At 42.1% G+C, this 24,370-nt stretch overlaps 1 protein-coding gene across 1 annotated transcript in view; it reads left to right on the forward strand.

The window, feature by feature from the left end:
• Positions 1-17,871, forward strand: part of Cfap58 (cilia and flagella associated protein 58) — a 94,998-nt gene extending 77,127 nt beyond the window's left edge. The window contains exons 16-18 of the mRNA XM_034516683.2: positions 10,735-10,854; positions 13,036-13,169; positions 17,083-17,871. Of these exons, the coding sequence (XP_034372574.1) occupies positions 10,735-10,854; positions 13,036-13,169; positions 17,083-17,194 (366 nt within the window). The 3' untranslated portion in view covers positions 17,195-17,871. The remainder of the gene's footprint in view (positions 1-10,734; positions 10,855-13,035; positions 13,170-17,082) is intronic.
• Positions 17,872-24,370: the final 6,499 nt, after the last annotated feature.

A 24,370-nucleotide genomic window follows, 5' to 3' on the forward strand; every position in this document is an offset into this window, starting at 1 on the left:
ATGTCTACAATACTGGCTCAATGTGAGGGGTGAATTGCTTCTCTTACTTTTTCCACCTTAGTATTGTTTGTTCAGCTTTCCAATCAAGGAATCAAGTGTGCCATGACTTGCAGGCAGTCACTAAGAAGCTTTCTGTTAGGCTGGTCCCCATTCACCTGTGTCTCCCTGCATCAGTGGCCTATGTTGACAGCACTGATGCCTGTTATATCGGTTGGTCGGTGAAATTATCCATGCACATTGGAACCCAGCAGTACAATAAAAATATAGTGCAAGGTATTTGTAAGGTAAAGTTATAACCTTTACAACAGATGTCACATTCCATGATGCCAGCATACGTGGCACCAGGAAAATGTTGGAATTATATTCAAAGTTGGTGGCAAGGCAGGATCTGGTTGGAAGAGAACATTAAACAGGCATACGTGCAGATGGAAGGTAATGTTAAAAGATACAGGGGTGTAAAGAGCTTTGCAAGAAATTAATGAAGCCTTTGACTATTGCTACTGAAAGAAATCTTTTAAAAACACTCAGCCAGAGTGCTTAAATGAAACACAAAAAGCATTAACCATAAAAGAAATTATAGCTAAATCTTACTACAGTAAAATTAAGACCGTCTGTTCCTTCAGGGAAATCATAAAGAAAGTTAAGGCATAAAATTTATATCTCCAGCATATATAAACAATTACAAATCAATAAGTGAAAAGCTAGGCTACACTAGAAGAGAGAAATGGCATCTGAAGAGACATTTCTTGGTGACTTCCTATAGCCTATAATTGAGGACAGAGTCACCTGTGTGTCCTTAGAGATACCCACAGTTCTCCTGTCTACTACAGTGAGGCAAGAAGAAGGAGGAGGAGGAGAAAAAAAAAGAAGAAAAGGAAAAAAAGAAAGATAGAGAATAAGCTTTAAAATGTTCAACATTGTTTTATACTTGGGGAAATGAAATCTACAACCATGTTAAGATATTATTTTAGGGGTTTAAAAGTTAAGATGTTCATTTTTGTTATCTATAGATCCATTGGAAATTGCTACAAGTATCTAGTAGCTTAAAAATAACACAAATCTCATGACTTCATTGATACACTACGGTATGTGTGTATACGTTTGCATGTGTGTGTGTGTCCACCTGTGCATTATTGTAATTGTAATTGTCTTGTTTCAAGTCATACATTGCTACAGTTACAATACAAATTCTGTCATGAGAAATTTGTCATTAAAATAAATTTTAGTTCAATTTTATTGGGAAATCAAGTGTCATCAACAATTATTTTTAAGGCTAAGATTTGTGGCACAGACCTGAGAACCAGGTACTTAGGGGTTGGTGGCCTTTGGATCTGGAATTTAAGGCTTTCCTGGGCATATTAGTGAGACAGTGTCTCAACATGAAAACTCACAAAAGAGGGCCAGGGTGTGACATAGCAGCAGGTGCTTGCCTTATGTGCTCGAAGGCTGGGGTTTGTTTTCTAGAGCAAACAGATTTACAACAAAAGACCCAATGAAACATCTGAAAAATAAATACAGTTTCCCTCTTTCCATCTCCTACTCCTGGAATGACGACCCTGAAACTAATTATTTATTACTAAATGCATAAGCCACAAGCTTTGGCATGTTCCCCAACTAGCTTGTAACTTGTTTAACCCATTCAAACTATTCTGATGTCTACCACATGGCTAGTTACCTGTTCTGAACTTCATGCATCCAAGTCCAGGGCGAGTCCCCTCTTCATTCTGTCCTGAGTTCAGCTACCTGCTGGTTTACATCCAATATCTCCTCAGCATTTCAGTTCCTGTACCTCTCACTATTTCCCAGAATCCTCTCTCTCCCTGCCAGTGTCCCACCTCCTACTTCCTGCCTTAGCTCACTGTCATTTTTATTGAGAGGTGATGCTTATAAGAGATTCTACAGAAACATCTCTGTTCTAGATGACAGTTTTTTTTTTTTTAAATTCATTTTGGTGGTTTCTTTGAAAACACATTTGTAAAGTAAAACAGAAGCCAACTGGGCATATATATTCTTTAGCTTCAGTTTTGTTTTCTCCAAGTGGGGAAGTGACTTACTGTTTTAAACAAATTCATTCCCCTTTAGATGCTTCTTGTCTGTCTGTGCTGAATCCCCTAAGGAGATGATTTCAGTGCAGAACTTCAAATGCCAGTTTTTTTTTTTTTTTTAAAGTAAAGTAAAAAACCCCCACAATTCTATTGTGTCTTTGAAGGGCTTATTTGAGTATATGTGTGTATATGCATGCAGGAGAGAGAGAGAGAGTGAGTGAGAGAGAGAGAGAGAGAGAGAGAGAGAGAAAGAGAGAGAGAATGTATGTGTTTGTATGTGTATGTTTGTATGTATGTATATGTTTGCATGTATATTTATGTGTGTGTATGTGTGTGTGTGTATGTGTGTGTGTATTTGTATGAGTGTGTGTCCTTAGAGGCTAGAAGAGGGTGTTGGATCTCCTAGAATTGGAATTACAGTCAGTTGTGAGTTGTTTATCATGGGTGCTGCTGGGATCCAAACTTGTGTTTTCTAGAGAAGCAAGTGCTCTTAACCACAGAGCTACAGCCCCCCAGGGGGAAATCTTTTAAACAGTCAATTAAGTCGAACTAAAATACAATCCACATGATCAAATACACCCCAACTTCTCTCACTTTCAACTTTCACCACCATCTTTCCGGCCTCACTTTGTATGTTCTTTCTAAAAGCCCATGGAGTGTGCTCAGTGCAGCCAGTGTGTGTTGGGTACAGGACCTACTGAAGCAGGATCAGGGACAACATCCCTAAAGAAGGCTGTGTCGTCGTCTCCCAGCAACCATCAATTTCCAGCAGCAACCTAAATGTATGAAACTTTCAGATAAGCCAAACTACCAAAAAATGAGATGAGTCCGCCAAAACACCACCCACTCTGGAAGACTGAGAACTATTAAAAAGATTCCATGCAATTGGGACAGAGATCCGCTCTAGTCCTGGCAATCTGACTTTCATCTAGAAATCCTTTTTGATTTTTCCTCCCTTTCTATCACTTCATGTTTGGAACCCAATGGTCCAGCTACGAGAATTGGGATACAGTTATCTAGTCTCAATGCCAAGCTTTATAACAACACAATTGCCAACGAGGAGGCACCACATGAGATATTGTCTTGCCATCAAAAAGCAAGCAAGCAAGCAAGCAAGCAAGCAAGCAAGCAAGCAAGCAAGTAAGCAAGCAAGCAACCAACCAACCAACCAACCAACCAAAATGGTTTATAAGGATGAGCTGTGGGCACCGTTTATGGAGGATAAAGAACTTAGATGACATCAGTCTAACAGGATCATTAATAATAACCACCTTCTCTGTGTCACATGCCTGCATGGCATCTGGGTGCACCTTAGAAACTTCATCCTCTAGGAGACAATGGACAGATTTCAAATGGACTGACTTCAAAGGGTGTGTTATCTGTTAAATCTTTCCTTTGATAGCAGAGACTGCTGTTATTATGATTACTAGTATACAAAATATACCTGGTGTCTCTGCTGTGGCCCGCCAACTAGACGTCATCTCTGCCGCTGAGCCTGCCTGAGCCCCGTACCTTCCATGCCTTTGGGGACCTGGCATACTTTAATCTTTACAATGAGCTGTTTGCTTTTCCCTTACTGGATGGTAAACTTCTTAAAGTTTCAGACTTTCCTTCCTTTGTGTGACCCTTACATAGATAAATACTTACTTAACTTGGATTTCTCTGGATCTGTTTCCTTAATGGTTTCAAGAACTATCATGTTTTAATAGGAGCAAATTCCTCATTATGATGACTAAGGTTCAAAGGTGACTCAGGCAGTCTCAGTTACCAAAGGGTAGGGTGAGGTCTAGGGGGTTATTTACCTTGTGTAGCAGACATTCATAAACATTTGTTTGTATTTTATAAATAAAATCCTTTTAGAAATCCTGTTTGAAAATTTGTATTGATTGGGTCAGAAGCAATTTTCCTATTGTTATAAACACGGTGAGGGGTGAGGGTCAGAGCATGCAAATCCCTCGCAAAGTACCTATCATCCACACGTGAGGCTGAGACCCACTGTGTGACAGACTAGCTTCCTGCTTGGAGCAAACAGGCAGAGTGAGTCTGCTTCATCCCCACTGCTAGCATCTCGCACTCTCTCCAGGGGCCTTTGCCTCTACATGACATCATAAACAAGACAGGCCCAGGGTTCAGTTTTGCTGACATTTTCCTTATAAAGCCAATAAACAAGACAGCCTCGAGAGAACAGCCATTATTTTTCCTTTTCCAAAGCCATGTAGAAATGCAATTTGTTTACAGAGCTTCTAATTCATGTTTTCGGCTAATGAAAACAGGCATTTCTAGATACCTTAGGCAGCATTCTAGACTTGCCTTCATATGGGGGAGGGGAGTAACCTGCTTAAAAATTAAATGTAACTTTGTATTTTATTAAGAATTATAGATGGGTGCGAGGGAGATGGAAAAATAACTGAAACTAAGCCAAGAGGCAGAGATGGATGGTTTCTTTTTAATTTTGGAAACGAGTGATGGGTACAATCAGGATTTCTGTGCTTAAGAACATTGTTAAAAAGCCGGCACATTACTTTATTGGGGAAAGCAGCTTAAGACTTACCCCTGCATCTTCATTGAGGTGATATGTGCGCATGCACCTTCAAGTAGTGTTGACAGAGCCAATTAATCTGCATACATTCACGAGTTATACAAACTTCAAAAAAATGTGTCCGGAACAGAACTATTAGAACCCTCCGAAAACATCTAAGGAGGGGTTCAAGGCTGCACACCAGGTACTTTCCTGAGTCGTGGACAAATAGACACAATGAAAAACTTGAGTTCAAAGTTCTGAGGCTCACAGCACAGGTGGCCAGTGCCAGCTCTGCCCACTGAAAGATGGTATCCCGAGGGCTAAGGTCATTCAAGAAGAATTCTCAGCACAAGCACATCTGTACCTCTGTCGAAGAATACTGTAAAGTATGGGGGCATAGAGAGGTGTCACTGTAATTGCCATTGGAAAAATTTACTGAACACCTAAAAACTGAGGGGAACCCACGAGTAGGTCTGAGGAACTCAGAGAACTCTGTCACACCTCAGGTTCACAAAGTGCAAGTCTGGGAGTTAGGACCCTAGGGGATGCCTGTTGACAATCAGAAAAAAATCAGCATTTCTGTATATTGTGTGAAAGATGTGTTTTTAGAAGTGGTGGCTATAGGCTTTTAAATTCTTAATTCACTGTATTTTCAATCTGCCCAGGCAAGCCTACCATAAAGAGGAGACTCTACGGTTGTCCTCGGAGGACTTGGTGCTCAGGAGTCCATGTGGGTGGGTTTTGCCCTGACAGGGCAGATTAGTGTCTGCAGCTAGGAGGGAGGCTGCCCGCTTCCTGTGCATCAGCAATGTCCCCAGCTCTTATCCAGGCAAATGGATGTTTCCAGGGTGAGCAGAATGAAGCACTGGCATTTGCCAAACACAGATTGGGATGAAAACAGAATAAATTAGTACCGCTCTGTCAGTTACTGCTTCCAGTGGGCGAGCCGAGAAAGAAGAGGCACTGAGACACCAAAGATGCAAAGCGAAAGTCAGAGACTATAAACAGTGATCAAGAACCATGGCTGGGAAGGTAAAGGTTGTCCCGTGAGCAACCCAACCTCTTCCTTAGAAGAGTTAATTTTTTTCAATTCTTTTCTTTTTCATGTATATGTATATAGTGTGTGTTCCTATATGCGTGTATACATGTTGGAATTTATGTATACGTACTCATGTGTGCTTAGATGCATGTGAGCACATATGGGCATACCTGTGACAAGCATAGACTGAAGTTGGTGATCTTCCTAGATCATCCTTTACTCACTGAGGCAGGTCTATCAGTTGAACCCAGAGCTCCCTGAGGGCAGTGTGGCTAGCCATCTTACTCTGGGGGTTTCCTGTCTCAGCTCTCCCAGTGCTGAGATTAAGATGGGCTACCAGACCTGTTCTGGGAACTCCTAAGCCATCCCTCCAGCCTCTACAACTTCTTAACATTGCATCTACCAGATACAGATAATACAACGTGGACTGGACCTTGGTGTAGCCTCTTGCAGCCAGAGACTCTATGGTCATGCCAATGATCTCTCCCACAGAGAGGATGCAATGTCAGGGGAGAGAATATCAGTTTTAGCATGACCTCCGTGTGGCTAACCTCAAGATACAATCAGCTGAAGAGAAAGGCAGTCTCTCAGTGTGAATAGTCTAGCTTTATTCTGGTATGACTGTTCATAAAATAACTTAAGGACTAACGCGTGCTGCTGAGTATTGATGCACGTTATAAAAACTCTGAATAAATAAGAAACCAAAACCTAAAGACGCAGCTATTAGTTGGTGAGGAAATAAAGTATTTATGATTTTTCTTATGATATCTCATTGACATACGGTACTGCTAACCAAGTGACAAATTAATTGACTCGGTTTAAAGAGAAATGGATGCGGCTTAATGAAGAGGGACAGTCTATGTATTACGAGACAGCTGGTTCTGCTACTGCTGGCTTATGGAGACAATATACATTGGACAGCTAATGAGTCTCTGTTGCGTAAGATAGATTTTCTTTATAATAGAATTGCATGCTTTGTCTCTAAATGGGGTTATTATACACACCATTGCACAATGTTTGAAGAGCCTGGTTGGACCTTGTAGAGGGTTAGGAGAGAAATAAATTGGAAGACAATTGTGCTTAAGACTGTCAATCCATCAAACGCTCCATATTTATCTAAATTACCAGCACGTTCTCCCCAAATACAAATTTGGATGATACACATGGCTGGAATGTTAATGATGACTGGACTTCACTTTGGTTCTCCCAGTCAGGATTTCCTCTGTAAGCATGAACTGAAAACCTGGCAGTCAGTACCGCCCCACCCCATCCACCACGGCCATGCTCCTGCATCCCTCTGTGTCAGTACCTGAGTTTCTTTTGGCATTTCTTCCACCCACTGCAAACACACATATATACCACTCATCTTGGGTGATTTAAATTTCAGAACTCTGGTTTTGAATAATTGATTTTAATGGAAATCCCTTCACTTTTCTTCATACCTGTGGGCTCCTTGCTGGTCAGTTGTTCAGTTCATGTTCTATTATCTATGTATGTATGTATGTATGTATGTATGTATGTATGTATCTATCTATCTATCTATCTATCTATCTATCTATCTATCTATCTATCTATCTTATGTATCTATCTATCTATGTATCTATCTATATATCTATGTATCTATGTATCTACCTATGTATGTATGTATGTATGTATGTATGTATGTATGTATCTATCTATCTATCTATCTATCTATCTATCTATCTATCTATCTATCTATCTAAGTTTCCAGTGCTCTGTATCTACACCTGCATGCCAGGAGAGGGATTAGATCCCTTTATAGATGATTGACCATAAGCCACCACATAGTTGCTGGGAATTGAGCTCAGGACCTCTGAACAATAAGAGCTCTTAACCACTGAGCCATTTTGCCAGTCCCTCTATTTTCTTTCTTAAGATTTACTTTTATACTCTGTGTATGAATATCTTTCTAATATGTATGTAGGTGTCCTGTGTGTATGCCTGTGCTGGTAGAATTCAGACAAGGGCACCAAATTCCTTGGAACCGACTGGTTGTAAGCAGTCATGTGGATGCTGAGTCCTGGTCTTCTGCTAGAGCAGTAAATGCTCTTAACCACTGAGCCATCTTTCCAGCCCCATGCTCAGCTATTCTTTTTTTTTTTGTTGTTTTGTTTTTCGAAACAGGGTTTCTCCGTGTAGCCCTGGCTGTCCTGGAACTCACTCTGTAGACCAGGCTGGCCTTGAACTCAGAAATCCACCTGCCTCTGCCTCCCAAGTGCTGGGATTAAAGGCGTGTGCCACCACCGCCCGGCTCAGCTATTCTTTAGGGCAAATTCATTATAATTAATTTTATAACATTGAGAAACAAAACTGGATGTGGTGGAATAAAGTGTCAGTCACTCTGCATCAAAAGATTAGTACACAGGTTGGGCCCACTCAGGTGCTGTGGAGAGGAGATAGAGGGCTTGAGCCATTTCTTTTACTCTAGAGATTTATTTTGTGATGGCTTTGGGTTTGATTCATCTTCTGCTTGATTCTTTTATTGATGAGCAGTCTTCAGGAATTTTGTAGCTTAGTTTGAGGCAGATTCCCGGTCCCCTACATGCAATAATGTGTCTTCAAGCCCCCTGAATTATAGGGAGGGTGATTCTTGGAAGCATAGCTATATGCTTTGCTTGGGAGGGACTTTGGGCATTATTAGTTCCCGCAGACCTTGACATTGCCCCCTCTGAAGTGGGGTGACAGCATCTGCTTCTTCTAAACTTGCTTCTCTGTGTCATGACTCCCAGCTGAGAATGAGTAATTGAAACATTACACATGGGAAATAGTTCATGGTTCTTGGAGTAAGATGGTCTTTTCAGCCAAGAGATCATTCTGTCCTGAGCCAGATTGCTTCCTTTTCATCATCAGGAGGTTCTTTACTTTTCAACCCTCTGTGTGTCTGTGAGAAAGCAAGGTGAGCCGAAAGAAATGAACAAAACACTTTCATGGGCTTCTCCACATAGGTCTCAGCCTCTCCAAATTGAATCTTGGAGCCTTGTCAGAAGTGTTATTTTTCCAACAGTGATGGCGTTAAGAGGCTATAGAAAATAAACTCACCTCTTGATACTGTTCTCTCTGCTGGCTATATCCATTTACTGCGACGAGTATATTGGAAGGTGTGACAGGAAGGGTTATACGACAAAGGAAAATCACCTCACTCTAATTCTATTTGTCCGTGTTTTTCTTAATATGGGCTTCCGGTTTCCTTATAATTTCTAGAATGATATCTTAGCAAGGCAGCTTCTCGTTGTTTGGTGAGTGGGTTTATGGAGAAAATTAATTCCATTCACTTAATTTGGAAGCTTCATGCACTGTTCTGTAGATTGAGCTTTGTTTTTATAATAAAAACTCTCAAATTTGGCCAGTGGAAAGGAAAAACCTAAAACAAATGGTAGCAATGCCTAGATAATGGATTTTTATGATTTTACAAATGGATTTTATGTACTCCGGTAAAAATAGATATTGGGTGACAATACCAAGGTTGCATAGCTCTAGGTAGAAATCAGTTTCCATTTGACTGGATGTTTCATTTAACATGGGGGCTTGTACTTTTCATGGTTTTCCCTTTAGTGTAATTACCTGCAGGAGATCGAAGTGCTCACAGGAGAAGAGCATACGTGAGCCTTTATTAATGCCTGCTCTGTTTACCCGACTCCATGCATATAAGGATCTAGAAATGGGACATGAGACTGAAACATGCTATGTCCAAGTGCAATGATGCCTTTAGTTTAAAGGCCTGAAAAACTCATCGCCAGTGATGAAAATCTAGTCTAGCTATGGAACGCTGGTGCTCTCCGGATTCCTGGGAAATCCTTTCTCTTAGTCCTGTAAATATGCCTGCCCCAATTTTCCATGTATTTTTTCCATCCCTTGAGCCATTTCCTGACTTCCTTTTTTCCCCCCACATCTTCATGTTTCTTGAGGTACTCTCTTCCATGTGTGTTATTTCGGATTTCCATATGTCACTGAAACCAGCCCGAGGGAGGTGGCCAATCAGCTTTGTCTCCGATTTGTTTGAAGTTCTCTGGCTTCTTCTCTTTCTCTCATTTGATAGTCTCTCCTGTCTCTAAAGCACCTGCTTTGTTTTGCCTTGAAGCACTCTTGAGTTGTTCCCCTTCAGATTTTTTTCTTACTCCGTTCTGTACCTACCCCTTGTATGCTAATTACTGCAGGGGGCTCAGTGCTCTGGTCCAGCTTGCCCTTTGGCTTCTAATTCTGGGCTGCATTTTCAGCTCTCAGGTATATGCACCATGGGCCAGGCTTAGTGACCTCAGCCTCTGTCTACTTAACCTTTGGAACTTCTCCTCCTCCTCAGCTTTGCTCCCTCCATAACTATGGCTCCCCCTTCCCCCACACAGGGCCAGACACCAGAAACTCAGAAGTCATTGGGTTCCTGCCTTCCACACCTGTCTGATCACTCAGCAAAGCCCACTGAATTCTACTCCACTGATATCTTCCTATCTACCTGTGTTCCCCCTAACATTCCTGAGATTCATCTTTCCCTGTCTTCAGTCTTCATGGAGGACCTGGGACTGTTCCCCCACTACAAGCTGCTTCTGCTGCTCTTTCATTTGCGTAGGCAGCCGAGGCATGCTCGTTCATGGCTCCCAACTGCCTGAAAGACTTGGTTCCCAATACTCACACCATAATCTGGGCTTTTTTCGCCCCCCTCTTTCTGACTCCTTGATTCACTGTTGCGAGGTAACTCCTTCAGAGAACCCATGGACTCTTAACGTCACACCCTATTCCAACATGGAATTTTGGCCTGTAGTCTCTTCTCTCCTTGTATGGGGAAAGTGTCTACTCATGCTTAGAGAGGACATTCACATGATGTCTTTGCATGGCTTCCCCTACCTCCTCTGATGCTAGTCACCGGACCCTACAATGCTTCCCTGTGATCATATGTCCAGATAAAAAAGGTCCTTTATCTTGCTTGTTTGTCTCACTCCTTGTCACCTGACTCAAGTTCTGTGCACATTCTAGGTCTTTGACAGGTGCTGATGTGACAGCTACCGAGCAGATGCAATAGCTGCCAAGCAGCTTAGAAGGCTCCGGAACCATGGGGCCCTGTGGTGCAAGTTTGGGTGGATTGTTTAATTTCTGCTTCTGGTTATGCCTTCCCCTAGGAGAAAGAGAAGCTGTATGTGGAACTGAAGCACATCTTGGCCCGGCAGCCTGGCCCGGAGGCTGCGGAGCAGCTGCAGATCTACCGGCACACACTGCGGGAGAAGACCAAGCAGCTGAAAGTAAGCCCCTCTCTTGGTTGTTAGGACGGCTGCCTTGAGGGCACTTCTGGGCTGCTCAGTGAGTCAGTCTACCACCCAGCCAGCTTTTCTCAGAGTTCATTAGACTCTAATGATCCCAGAAGGAGGAGAGTGAGCACCGAGAAAGGAGCCAGTAAGGAAGGAAGCAGTGTAATGGAGGAAGGGCTTGCATGGAAGGTCACAGAATGGTTTAGACAGCTCAGATGGTAGAAGAGAATGGCACCAAGCACCATTGCCAAACCAAAGTACATTACCACACCAAAGCAGCTTCTTCTATTCCTTTCCACCCATAATAAACAATTGCAAAGCACCACCGGTGCTCAGGGTCTTGCTTCATGTCCATTAATCACATAAATGGCCACAAAAGGGAGATAAAGCCATGCAATTTTTTTTTGGCACAATTCCCTTCCCAGTGACACAAGAGCCTCATTTGGAGACATTGGAGTATTTCATTTTTCCGTGTGCCTCTTGGAAGTTGTTTCAGAAACTGTACACTTTTAAACCATCCTTTTAGCTTTGTCTTCTGAATGAGCAGTCACCAAGAATACCAGAGATGTTTCTGCACACACACACATCCATGGAATTCTCTTCAGGTCAGATGACTTCTGGCACTTGCCCTGCCCAACAAGGATGATAATCCTAACCTTCTATTTGGAGTAAACTGGGTGACACCCTATTAGTATAGACTTGACCACTTCATAAATGAGACATTATAATAGTGTATTCTTTTAGGTAAAAAGGACACATGCAGCCAATCTAATTAGAACATTAATTTTCAAATTACTGTGAGTGTTCATTTCACATGCGGACCCAGAGACATAATTTGAATTTTGCAAAAGGCACACAGTCTTGATTACTTTTGTTTCTTGAAACAATTGAATATTTCAAGCCAAAAAAATGTTTCCTTCTTATTTTCTCATGGTGAGTATAAATTAGAAAAGCTCGTGCCTCCTTTGTCTTCTCCACAGTTGGCTCTGGATAGTGCTCCATGGCTCCCTCGGGGGCATTATGTTACAGCAATCCTTTACCTCAGGAAACCCTTGTCTTCAGCTCAGAATAAAATGTAACACCTTGCAAGCAGAGGGATGGGGAAATTCTGAGCAAGTCCAACAGAGCAAAGCCATTATCTGGATTCTCAAAACAGGGTCTTTGTTCCTAAGAATCGAACCACTGAGACAGGTTTTCTTTCAACACGAACATCATGTTCTTTGGCGCAGCCAGCGTGACCATAATCATATTCAGAACAATTAAGAGGGAAGAGTTCAGAAGCAGACAAGCTGGCAAAATGATGATCTTGCTTTTATGACTCGCCTCAAAACAGCAAGTGTATGCCCTTAGAACAACTGGCGGCCCTTTCTTGCCTGGATTTTGGTAGGGAGCACAGCTTACTTTCTGGCATACTTTATGCCCTGTTTGGAGGAGTAAATTTCTGCTCTAGTGCAGCGTATATCTCTTACCACTCATTGAACTGAGCCATGGAGAGAGGTGGGGGCCAGGCTTCTTACTACAGCCTCTCTCTTGCATTAAGATCTCCAAGGCACAAGCTCCCTGCTTTTTAGAGATAAGGTATCCCACTGCTGAGATATAGAGAGCCCAGGAATAGTCCCAGAGAATGAAAAGGATGATAGATACCTAGCAGAACAACCACCCTGGAGTACACATACATTCAAAGCCTAGTTAGTGGTAGTGGGGGGTTATGCTTTCAGAAAGGCTTTTACCGTAATCCTCAGACTCTTGCTCCCTAGTGGTATTTTCTCTTGAATGTATTTTTAAAAGGCTAAGAGCTATTTTAGATGGTGTGTATGTGTTCCATCTCCACTTGTAATATTCCCCGAAACACATCATGAACAGAGATGAATGGTGGTTCATCTGAACCCACTCACATGTTGCTGCTGGCTCTCCTTTTAATACGGGATGATATTTCATCTATGTTTGTCACTCGGTTATGAAGTCATCAATTCTCAGCCAGATTAATAGCCAGTTATGGGCCCTGAGCCCGTGGAAGCACGTGGAAGCATGCTGTTGAAGTATGAAGCTGGGACTAGACAGTGGTGGCACCTTTAGCCCCTGGGATGAACGGTGGCAAATTAAAACAAATGTTTCAGAAAAGGATATCGTCTCCCTGTGCATCCTTTGCTAACCCTGCTTCACGTGTTGTGTTAGGTTCTGTCATCGGAGTTGAATATGTACGAATCACAGAGTCAGGAATACAAGTTTGAGATCGAGAGGCTTGGCAGTGAACTGATGTCTTTAAAGAAGAAATACCTGGCTCAGAAACGCAAAGAACTCATTCAGAAGTAAGACTCAGTCCAACGTTCTAATCTCATTATGCCTGGTATCTGATTGTAAGAAAATGCTTGAAGGAGCTGGGAGTGGTGGTGCTTGCCTTTAATCCTAGCATTCAGGAGGTAAGGGCAGGCAGATCTCTGTGAGTCCAAAGCCAGCCTGGTCACATAGAGAGTTCAAGGCCAACCGGTGGTACATGTGAGACCCCATGTCAACAAAAATGTTTGATGAATTTCTCAGAGCTGTCAATCTCAGTAGGGTAAACTGAGTCATGGGCCAAACAACCAGGAGTTCATAACACATTAAAATTGATGTCTTATCTGACATCTGTCTCTCCTCTCTTAGAGACTTATCAGGGATTCACCAATACCTGTTCATTGTGGACTGAACGTAGGACAGATGGAACAGGGGTACCCAGCCACACACACATACATGGCTTGTCAACGGCCAGGTCATAACTGTTTGCAGATGAGACTCAATCACCAGCCTTCCCTGGGCTGACGGGTAACCACAGTTAAAACCTGTAGAGGGGGCAGGGCTTCCTAAGGCTTTCGTAATGCAGTAGCACAACTGTGATTGGGAATACTTCCTATGTTTTAGACATGACTGACTCCAAGCATCCATGTTCTGTGACTGACTAAAGTATCTGTGGTGGGGCGTTGGCCTCAACTCCTCTTCCAGGAGATAAGGATATGAAGATGCAAATGCCGAGGTTCACATTTTGGGTTTGGGGTGCCTGAATGCTGGGAAGCAAGTATTCCCTTAGCTTTTTTTTTTTTTTTTTTTTAAATTGCTGTCCCCCTGTACCCAGGGAGCAGGGCAGGAGCCCCGTTGAGTCAGGAAGTTAGAAACTTGGTCTGATTGTGTAGCCTTGCCAAAATTGATCCAGCTAATTCTACCACGACTACCATTGCGGGCTGAAAGTCATATGTGGCATTTCATCTGCATGGACACCTCAGGGACAGGCTGAAATATGGTTTGAGTGCATCTGCCTACAGCCCGTTAGCAGCAAACAGCATATAAAGTAACTGGATGCAAATTCATTTGCCGGTAAAAATCTGCCCTTCTTGTAAATCAGAATATTCCCCTGGTCCACGTTTAGATGGCGGCTTCTCGGTGGAATGAAATACTGTCATGATTTAGAGACATCTGTCTTAATGTTGGGTCTGTGACTGACTCTCTGAGTCTGTACTGAGATTGATCAAACATGCAGGTTCCAAGGCCCCATTTCCTGGTAGCTGGACTCAGTCTCAGGAGTCGGAAACTTGAAACTTTCTGGGTTGTTTACAGTCACACTGAAGCTTCAGAACCAGAGAGAGAGAGAGAGAGAGAGAGAGAGAGAGAGAGAGAATCATAGGTAAAGGAGTCATGGAGTTGAAACACTAGGTTAAACTAGGTCACAGTGTGAGCAAGCAGAGAGTCACATCACCTCTGGCATCCAGATGTTGCACAGATAACATATCAGCAGGGCTGGTTTCTTGTGAGGGAGGTGTTGAGCTCTGAGACCTTCCAGTTTTTTGAGCTCACATTCTGAACAATAATTGATTCTTGAAATCAATGGCTCCCCCTCGAATGTATACAGACACACACTTTTTTTTTTAAAAAAATAAAAAGGCTGCATGCATGCTCTCATCATTTTGTAAGGATAAGTCAAATATAATGCTTAGTTTTAAAGGGAAACACCCAACTAGACACTGATGCCTTTTTTCCATGACGGTGACCATCCCAGTTGTCTCTAAGGGTCCACACTTGCCACTTGGAGATCAGTGGCACAGTTTACACAACTCCAAACAGCTAGCACAGTTAAGTGGTTAACCATCTTTCTAGAACCAATTTACCTCTTGGTGTAGCTCATTGGCTTGCCCTAACTTCCTTTTCAAAAAATATGTTCAAGATACATGTATTTAGTGTGCGTGTGTGTGTGTGTGTGTGTGTGTGCATGAATATGTGCGCATGCATGTATGTGTGTGTCCTTGAGTTTAAACAAATTTAAATCAAGCTGAAAATTCTGTGCCTTGGTTTCCCTAGCTGCATTTAGAGGGCTGGGTCGCCGTGCACGCTTGGTAGCGTGCTGTAGAACCCTTTTGTTTGATTCAGAGGTGTCTCTTGGTTCGTGTGGCTCCCCAGGCTTTGTCTTCACCTGTCCTCCCTCTCATCCCTCTGACCTGGCTTTGGTTTTACTGGTGGTTCGTTCCTTCCAGTCCGTAAGCCAGTCGTAGACAGGGAGAAGAGTTCATAGGAACACAGCAAAAAAGATTAAGGTGCTGAAGAAGATCTGCAAAGGCAGGAACAAAAGTGCTGAGATGTTGTAGCCTGGGAGGAGGGAGGCTGCAGGGAGTCATTATAATGGTCTATAAATACATTAAACAGATAATGCAGAGGAGACAGTATTCCCATTAGTCAGCTTGGACCAAGCCAGAAGCATTAAGCCTAAGTTCCTTCAGAAAGGAAAATTTGGGTTATTTAAGGCAAGGAAGTGCAGGCAAGGGGGAGTGAGGGCTGCCTGCATCTAATACCAATCAGGAGCTAGAGTTGCCAAAGTGGGGGAAGGAAGGAATCCTCTTTGCTGGATCCACTCAAAGCTGGAGTTGTTGTCCTATTTATGGAGGATGGGTTTTCACAGTAATGAAATCAAATCTACCAGGAGCACCTGAGTTGACTGAGCAATGCTCTATAGGTTCTTTTCAAATGGAATAATCCAGAACCTCACCTGTGGGTGGGCGCTCTCTATACACACACCCTACAGAGACAGCAACTCGGATCCTTTTTCCCTTTTGGCTTCTTTCATTTGTCTCAGACACACTCTTCACCAGCCATTAGTTCCACCCAAATCCCAGCCACACACACCCACCTCCCTCCATGGGATCCAACCACCTCCCTCCATTGGATTCACCCACCTCCCTCCATGGGACCCACCCACCTCCCTCCATTGGATCTACCCACATCCCTCCATGGGATTCACCTACATCCCAACCACATCCATTCTATATCCTTCCACCGGATTCCTTCAGTCTTCACTTCTTACACTGGTCTGGATCAGGCTCTTTCCCCAAAGTCAATGTTCATTCCTCTGAGATCAATCAGATATAGTTGGCCCATCTAACTGATTTTGGTCTTAGAGTTTGCTTAATTTTAATTACCTTTTATAAGTCAAAATAGGTAACTTGTATGCTACCTCTGCAGGAAAGGGATGTGTGTGTGCTCGCGCATGCATGTGTGTGTATGTGTGCAGGTGTGTGAATATGTGTGTATGTATATGCACGTGTGAATATGTGTGTATGTGTGTGCATGCATATGTGTGCGTGTGTGTGTAAAAGTGATCCATGTAGAAAAATATATTGCAGATTTGTTTTAGGCAGAATTCCTTTTATTTATTATTAAAAATACCATCTATTTTTATCTCCCAGATTTTCTTCTATCTTAGACTGTTTCTAATACTTTCTGATGTTTGTCTGGAGTTATAGGAAAGTTTGTTCATTATAGATGTCCAAATTTGATAAAGACACTTGACATGGAGTAAATATTTCTAACATTTCAAAAGAATTTGGAAATGGATCAGGTTATAATCAACTAATTAGTCATTATACTTAAGCCAAGAGGAAGGCTCTTCTGACTGATCTTTGGAACTAAACAAATATTTTTAAAACAAGATAGTGACAAGCCAGGAAGCACTAAAGCAAGTGTCTAAGCTGTCATGAGGCCCTCTGTCCATATTTGAACCACCAGTAGAGGCAAATATTTCATATCTAATTATCTCCCCATAATTCTGTATGCTGTCAGAAAACGCCTAATCAGGTTTCCACAACCACCTTGTCTCCAACCAGAAGCTCTAATCAGTTGTTTTTGGTGGCTAGCTTACCCTAGGAAATTACAGAATGTGAAACTCAGGCGTCGGGGAAGCTAAACATGTCCTTTCCCTTACAGAAACAAGGACAGGATGTCCATGAACAACATCTTCCCAGAGCCCAAGCAGTCTGTCCCTCGATTTACTGGGGGTGGATTTCCCCTCAACCAGCCATCCAAGGTGAAGTTGTAACTGGAAGCTACTGACTGGATCAAACTCAGCAGCTCAGGAAATTTGCGCTGGAACATTGTGGAGAAATCGCCTTCAATCCCTCAAATCATAGATATATAGAAAAGGCTGGTGCCCAGCTTTTCAGAGTGGGAAGGGATGGACAACTATCAGTGTCTTGTATATAAGAGTGATAATGGCATACCTGAAGCACATGGCCCTTAACAGACTGTGATTATAGCCCTTTAATTAAGATGGCCCTAGGCATAAAGCTGATCTTTTGTTACAATTGCATTGACTGACTAGAAATGCACTAGGTTTAGAAACTCGGGTGGATGAAGCTTTGGGTATTAATTTCTTTATTATAGATATTTGAGCACTTGAAGGGTTTTGTATGCAAAAAATATTTTGTATGTTAAAAATATGCAATGCATGCCCTCACATCTTATTAGTGAAAACCTATTTTAATTATTCCTCATTAACAAGTCATAGCATGAGATGAGAAAACAGGACACACAACTGGGATTTCAAAAAGTGTATATTGAGAGTGATTTCCATGTGGGACATTGTTCCAGGCCTGGGGTAGGAAAATCTTTTCTGAAGAAGAAATGGCAATAAATACTTCATCATAAAAATTTTCTTTGTAAAGATTTTGATCTTTGCTTTGGTAGAGCATGTCATTAAAGTTTAAAGTGGCTGTGAGAACTGTTTAACATAAGGATTTGAGTCAAAGGATCCAGGCCAGGGAAACGAAAGAGCTGGTGTGTTCAGAGGCCGTGTACTTGTTTGGCCCCATGGTCTTCTTGGGCTCTCAGGTTAACAGAGAACATTTTGAGCCACAGAATCCATGGCGAGTTCTTTTTGTTGAAGCCACAATTACATGGGCATCAGTTCACAGTTACCTTGTTAAGTGTTCATCTAGCAACGCCAGGGCCATCTCTTCTACAATAACTTGACTTCTGTAGTTCTTTTAAATTCTCGAGGAGCAAGCATCTCAACGATGAGCAAAACAATGTAAGCCAAACATTAGAATGATCCATTTGTGTTCAGTGACCATGATTTCCAGTGTTGGGAGCAAGGGTGTTAGTGACCCAAGATGTTTGTTCAGATTGTATAGGAAAAAAATAGCTTAATGGGATTCTCTGGATCTCCTATGGCCCCCTCAGTCAATTGAGACAAATTCTATTGCCTAGGTGAGATTCTCCCAGAAGCTGACCAATGCCAGAGAAGTCCATGAAAGTGATTTACTTCACAAAAGCAGGTATGAGGATACAGAAGGGAAACAGCAAAGGGAAGCAAGCCAGGCCATGAAAGGATGGCCTGTGAAGTCAAGGTCTATGATGGGAGACTTTGGACTTGCAGAGCAACTCTGAAGACCCTATAGTTGCTGCTCAGAGTTTTACCATGAGAAATGAGGAGGCTTGGGTGTTCAGACCTTTACACTCTTATTGTTTTTTTTTTTTTTTTTTTTTTTTTCCCGAGACAGGGTTTCTCTGTTTAGCCCTGGCTGTCCTGGAACTCACTCTGTAGACCAGGCTGGCCTTGAACTCAGAAATCCGCCTGCCTCTGCCTCCCAAGTGCTGGGCTTAAAGGCATGTGCCACCACTGCCTGACCTTTACACTCTTAATTGCCAACCAAGAGCTGTTCTGGAGGGGCACTTCTGGTTCTTTTTGCCTGTAGGCAATGCTTGCTACTCAGCCCTCAGACAAAGCAACAACAGATGCTGACTGCTTACCATCCTATGATTCTCTCTCATCTGAACCAGATTGAGAATGTCACAGGTAGAAAGCCACCTTGGTGTCCATAGTGATGTTGTGGTGAGGTATGCTCGTAATAACTTCAAGCACCTTACATGAGTATAGAAAATGGGCTGTCTCCTTGAGAAGAGCATTTTAAATCCAGAGAATCAAAATGGGAGCCAGATGTGGGTGGTGAATGATTTATCCTAGTGGAAAAGACAGGAAGAGAAGGAATTCAAGGCCAACCTTGACTACAAGGACAATCAGATTTGAACCTGGGCTAAAGGAGACCTCAATTCAAAACAAACAAATGGCTATGAATCAGTCGTTAGGTGAGATGGCGCATGCCCGTTATACCTCCAATTGGTAAGCAGAGACAGGAACATCACAAATCCTACTTCAGTCCGGACAAGAATAGGCTGAGTATGGTCAGTCGGGAGCCCTTGCTGGGGGCGTACAGGGATCTATGTTTAATACCCAGTACTTAAAAAAATCACAGTGGGGATGTCATTTTTTTACTTCTAAAACATTGATGATGATATTTTTCCCTCAAAGGAACATGTTGTGTAGACAAAGCCAACCCTTAGGGCTTCCCTTCCATGCAGAGACATTTTTCTGAAGAGAGGCCAAGGCCAAGTTCATTGAGTTGTTTCAAGGGCTCTATAAGAGGTTCACCTGTGATTCCTGATCTATCCCAGAATGGCAAAGAGTCTGGGGACAGCTTCTGGGCTCACAGTTTGACTCCTAACAGTGAGCTGTTTTGAAGAATGGATGAGTTGAGTCATGTAAGCTTAGAGTACTGTCAGGCATAGAGTGTACAATATGTACATGTATGTTTATATATGTATATAGATATATACATATAAGAGATAACCAATGTTTTGAAATTGGAGAAGAGAAGATGCCAGATAATTCTCAAAAACTATAAAGGTTGATTCTAAAATGCTCATACAGGGTGGATGTCATTCAAACGTCTGGACGAAACTAGATTTGGTACTGTAATTTTATAACTGAGTATCTTCTAAAATGCCACACTGGGTGCCTTATGAAATATCTATGTATAATTAAAATCTGGGGGTAGGAGTGGGGAAGAAAGTCTGATATAAAATAATAATGTATCATAATAAATTTACACACAAAAGCAAAAAAATCCAATATGAGGTTAAGGTGACCTTTCATCTTTAGAATTTGGAATTTTTGTTATCATTCAGTAATCAAAGGGTAAGTCCCAGTGATCTCAGCTGCCCTCTGCCCTTTTTTTCCTGGGTGTTCAGGCTGCACTTGCGACAGGGATCCTATGATTCGGGACTGAAGAGGGCTCTGGGAGCTACAAGCAGCCCCATTAGATGGTCTGTATGTATGTTCAAGTGGAGCAGTGAGTTAGGCTGGAAACAGTAGAGGCCCAGTGTTGTTAGCTCTGTCTATTTAGGTGCACAGATTTCCACCATAGCCACGGCACAAAGAATGGACTGTTAAAGACACGGAGCTGTCCAAAGGATTAACAGTAACTGTGAGCTCACAGTGGGCTTGGTGCTTTTAAAAGTCACGCAGATCTGCTCTGCATTGTAAAGCAATTTGAGGAGGAGATGGTACAGCTGTGTAATTTTGCCCCAGGGTTTTCTGAGTTTGAGAGAGGAGTCCTGCCATTAAACCACGCATGACTTCCAACAGGGAAGAAGGGGCGTTGTGATGGTTTCTCTGTTAATAGGGAGAGTGATCATGGAGATTCCCTGGCCATCCTTTGCTGACTGGCACTTCTCAGTCACTACTCTCCTAGCTGGGTTTTTTAACTGTGCTTGCTTCTGAAGAATGGCTCAGCGTAGAGGTTTGCTGCTATGATCTGCCATAGAGAGGGCGTTAGCTGTACTGGGGAGAGATGGCGGCAATTTCATCATGGCGGTAATTCTGCTGGAAAAACTTATCCAGGGTTGATAATTCTCATTTGATTTCCTGACTAGCTCCGAGTTTGAAGTCTGACCTAGGCCAAGATCCCCATAGGAAAATACTGTATGGCAAATTTTGAATGGAATGGCTTTTCAGAGGCAGGACAATTTGAAAAACAGGCTACCCCATCTTTGTTAAGCATAATCCCTTACATGGCCACCTACCTGCTGTTGGAGCAAAGGAAGAGGGTTTTTAAATATTAAAATTGTAAAATAACTTAATATGTATCTCATCATTCTCTTTGTAGTAGATGGAAAATATTTTTATAGCATTATCCATTTTTAACTTCCAATTCAATGCTGTTTTAGTATACCATTCCTCATATCTATTATTTAAAGGTTCCATTAGGGTTTTGAGATCCATTAGAATTTTATAACAGTAGGAAATGTCCTATCAACAGGATACCATTCTTCTTTTTTATAATTAAAAATAGATTTTCCTCTTATTTTAAAGTACCCCACTGTAACAGAAAAACCAGGAAGTAAGGAGAGGTAAAAAGGAGAAAGTAGCTACCAATAACCCCCATCCCCCATCTCTTTCACCCGGGGCTGTAGCAATTGCTTATGCTTGCCATTTGTCCTGACTGGTGAGGGTTTAGGATGCCAAAATGGCAAATATTTTGAACACTGTCCTTAAAATACTACTGTTGCATACTTCCAAATGTATCTTTCTGCATTTAAAAACCGTTTGAGTCTACATGTGTGGATGTTTTGCCTACGTGAATGTCTGTGCACCACTTGCACACCCGATGCCTACAGAGGCCAGAAGAAGGACTTTTTCATACTTCTATATTGGTTTTACCTTTTCTGACATGTCTTTAGAAGGGAGCACACACAGTAAATCCTTTTGAACTTGGGTCTGGAAAATACTGGGCAGTACATTTGAGATCAGCCATGTGGTTGTCTATGAGCCATCATGCCAAATTCACTCACTCTTATTGCATGGGGATATTCCATGCTATAGAAATAATGCGATTTGTTTGAGTTGTTGATGGGAGCTGAAGTTGCCTTCTAGATTTTAGCTTGTGGTAATCACGTTGCTACAAAAATTCTCGTATGAGTCATCATGTGGCGAGACATCGCCATTTCTCTTGAGAGGAGCACTGAGAATTGCTGGATCTGCACAAAAGCATGTATTTTATTTGATACAACCCTGCCAGAGTGGTCCCTGGGTTGTATCAACTTACCATCCAAAAACAATGTGTGTGGACTCTGGTTGCTCCACATCCTTGTCAATATTGTGCACTGTCAATGTTTTGAAGCCATTCTGTCCTATAAACAGTGATGTCTCTATGTGGTTTATTTCCTGATGACCAATAGCATTGAGCATCTGTTATTGTCAGTTTGTTCATTCACACCTTAAGCCCATTTTACCTTCTTACTAGGCTGTGAAGTGTCCTCATGCAGGCCAATACGCAAGCTCTGTCAAGTATATGCAGAACCATATTTCATTGCTGTTGTTTTTGTTTGTTTGTTTGTTTGTTTGCTTGTTTTTTTCCCCACAAAGTTTGTGGTTCACCTATTCGTTTTCTCAACAGTGTCTTTTGAGGAACAGAAATGTTAGTCAAGCCCCATGCACCTTCATTTTTCTTATGTGCCTTTTACTTATATTACCCTGTCTTAAGTCATTTCTGCCTTCTCCGTGACAGTGATGAATTTCTTTCATTTGTATTTTGCTTTAGAAGTTGTTATACTTTTGACTTTTTATGTTTATATTTATGGACTTAGAGCTAATTTATGCATAGTATGAGGTTTTTAGAGCAGAGGTCCATTTTAAAACCTTTTTAATTAGAAAATTTGAAATACAAATTCTTATGTATTTCAATAAGTGGTCACTCTGCTGTATAACAGATCTTAAACATTTTTTGTTCTAGCTGAGACTTTGTTTGTACCCTGTGATCAGCATTCCCCTTTCTCTCCCTGCCGCCTTATTAAACCTTAAGTCTCCTCCCAACTTCCTAGAGTTCAAACGTTTATGTTTTGAGTATAAGTGAGAATTTTTAAGTATTTGCCTTTCTGTGTCTAGCTTATAGCTATTAATATGAAATACCCAGGTTCCTCCATATGGTTACAAATATAGGAATTTTCTCCTTTTAAAGACTTAAGTGTATGTCTGTATATACATGCTATCTTACTGTATTTTTCACCTGTTTATCCAAGTAGACTTCTGTTGATTGATTGGAAATAGTACTTCAATGAATATGAGAACCTCCCCTCCCTCCTCCCCTGCTTTCCTCTCCTCTCTTCTCCTCCTCTTCTCTTTCTTCTCTGTCCCTCATTCCGTCTCTCTAAGTTCTCCTCATGTAGCCCAGGCTGGCCTCAAACTTCATGTCTTTCAATCACCAAGTGCTGTGATTACAGACATGTTCCACCACATGCCTCTTAAAAGAATCTTTTCTTAATTTGACTTTGTACTTTTCCAATGATAGCTATTCGATCCAAGTCAGGACAAGTTAACTTTCCCAACCCTCAGATTCTAATTTGCAAAGTGAGGACCATAATTATACCCAGTAACTATCTCACAGAACTCCCAGCATTATGGGGTGCAATATTGGATGTTTGCACAGTGCCTTGTGCATAGTGAATGTACAAGAAAATTTTGTTAATGTCAAAAAATCATCTTGCTCCTAGTTGGTAGTTTGACAATTTGAAAAACTCTTTTGAGTATTCAGGTGAGTGGATAGTAAGCATCATAGAAGAAACCTATTCCCTGTCATCTGGTTAGATATAGGGTCAAGAATTACCACTGGATTACGAGTGGCAATCTTCTATTATGTTCCTTAAATAGACATTAAAAGGTTGAGTGCCTATTAAAGTATATTGTGTCAGTTCAGTCCCCTCACATTAGTGATTGCTCTTTTTTATACTTCATTTGAGACAGAGTGCCAGGAGCTTTTTCTTCTGGTTCCAAAATAACACTGTTTGCATCTATGGCTTAAACAGAGACAGCTGCTTTCCTCTTCCCTTCTGTGATGATGCCAGGGGAATTTCATAAGGGTAATTGTGAGCAGTAACTCCATGTAACTCCGGCAAGGCAAGGCTTTGGCACCCTGGATGACCAGCCATGCTCCAGCATCTTTGGGAGATTTCATCGTCTCAAACCTGGCTGCGCTCGCAAGTTTCCTGGGGGAGTTTTCCATAATACTGATGTCAAGTCTCTCTTGATAAGGTAATTTCATTGGCCTGGATGTGGTGTGTACATCAGGAGCCTTTGAAAGCCTCAACCAGCACTGCTGAGTCAGGCTGGAGTGCCACACTCGGTGTCTTCTGAGGGAAGCCCCCATTTATAGACTCCTAGCCTCCAAGGTCACTGTGCTTGGTTTCTCAGAGAAAAACATGGATTGATGAGCCTCTCTGATTAATCTCACTGCTTGGTCCAGTCAGCAACTGAATTGGTCTTGTCCATCTTCTATCTTCTCCCTTCCTCTTCTTTCTGCTGTCTTCTTGGACCTCTTGCCTGTGATCAGCCTGCCTTCTGATGTTCTCAGCCTCTGCTCTGAGCATAGGTAGCCTCCCT

Source organism: Arvicanthis niloticus, chromosome 1, assembly GCF_011762505.2.
Source record: "Arvicanthis niloticus isolate mArvNil1 chromosome 1, mArvNil1.pat.X, whole genome shotgun sequence".
Lineage (NCBI taxonomy): Eukaryota > Metazoa > Chordata > Mammalia > Rodentia > Muridae > Arvicanthis > Arvicanthis niloticus.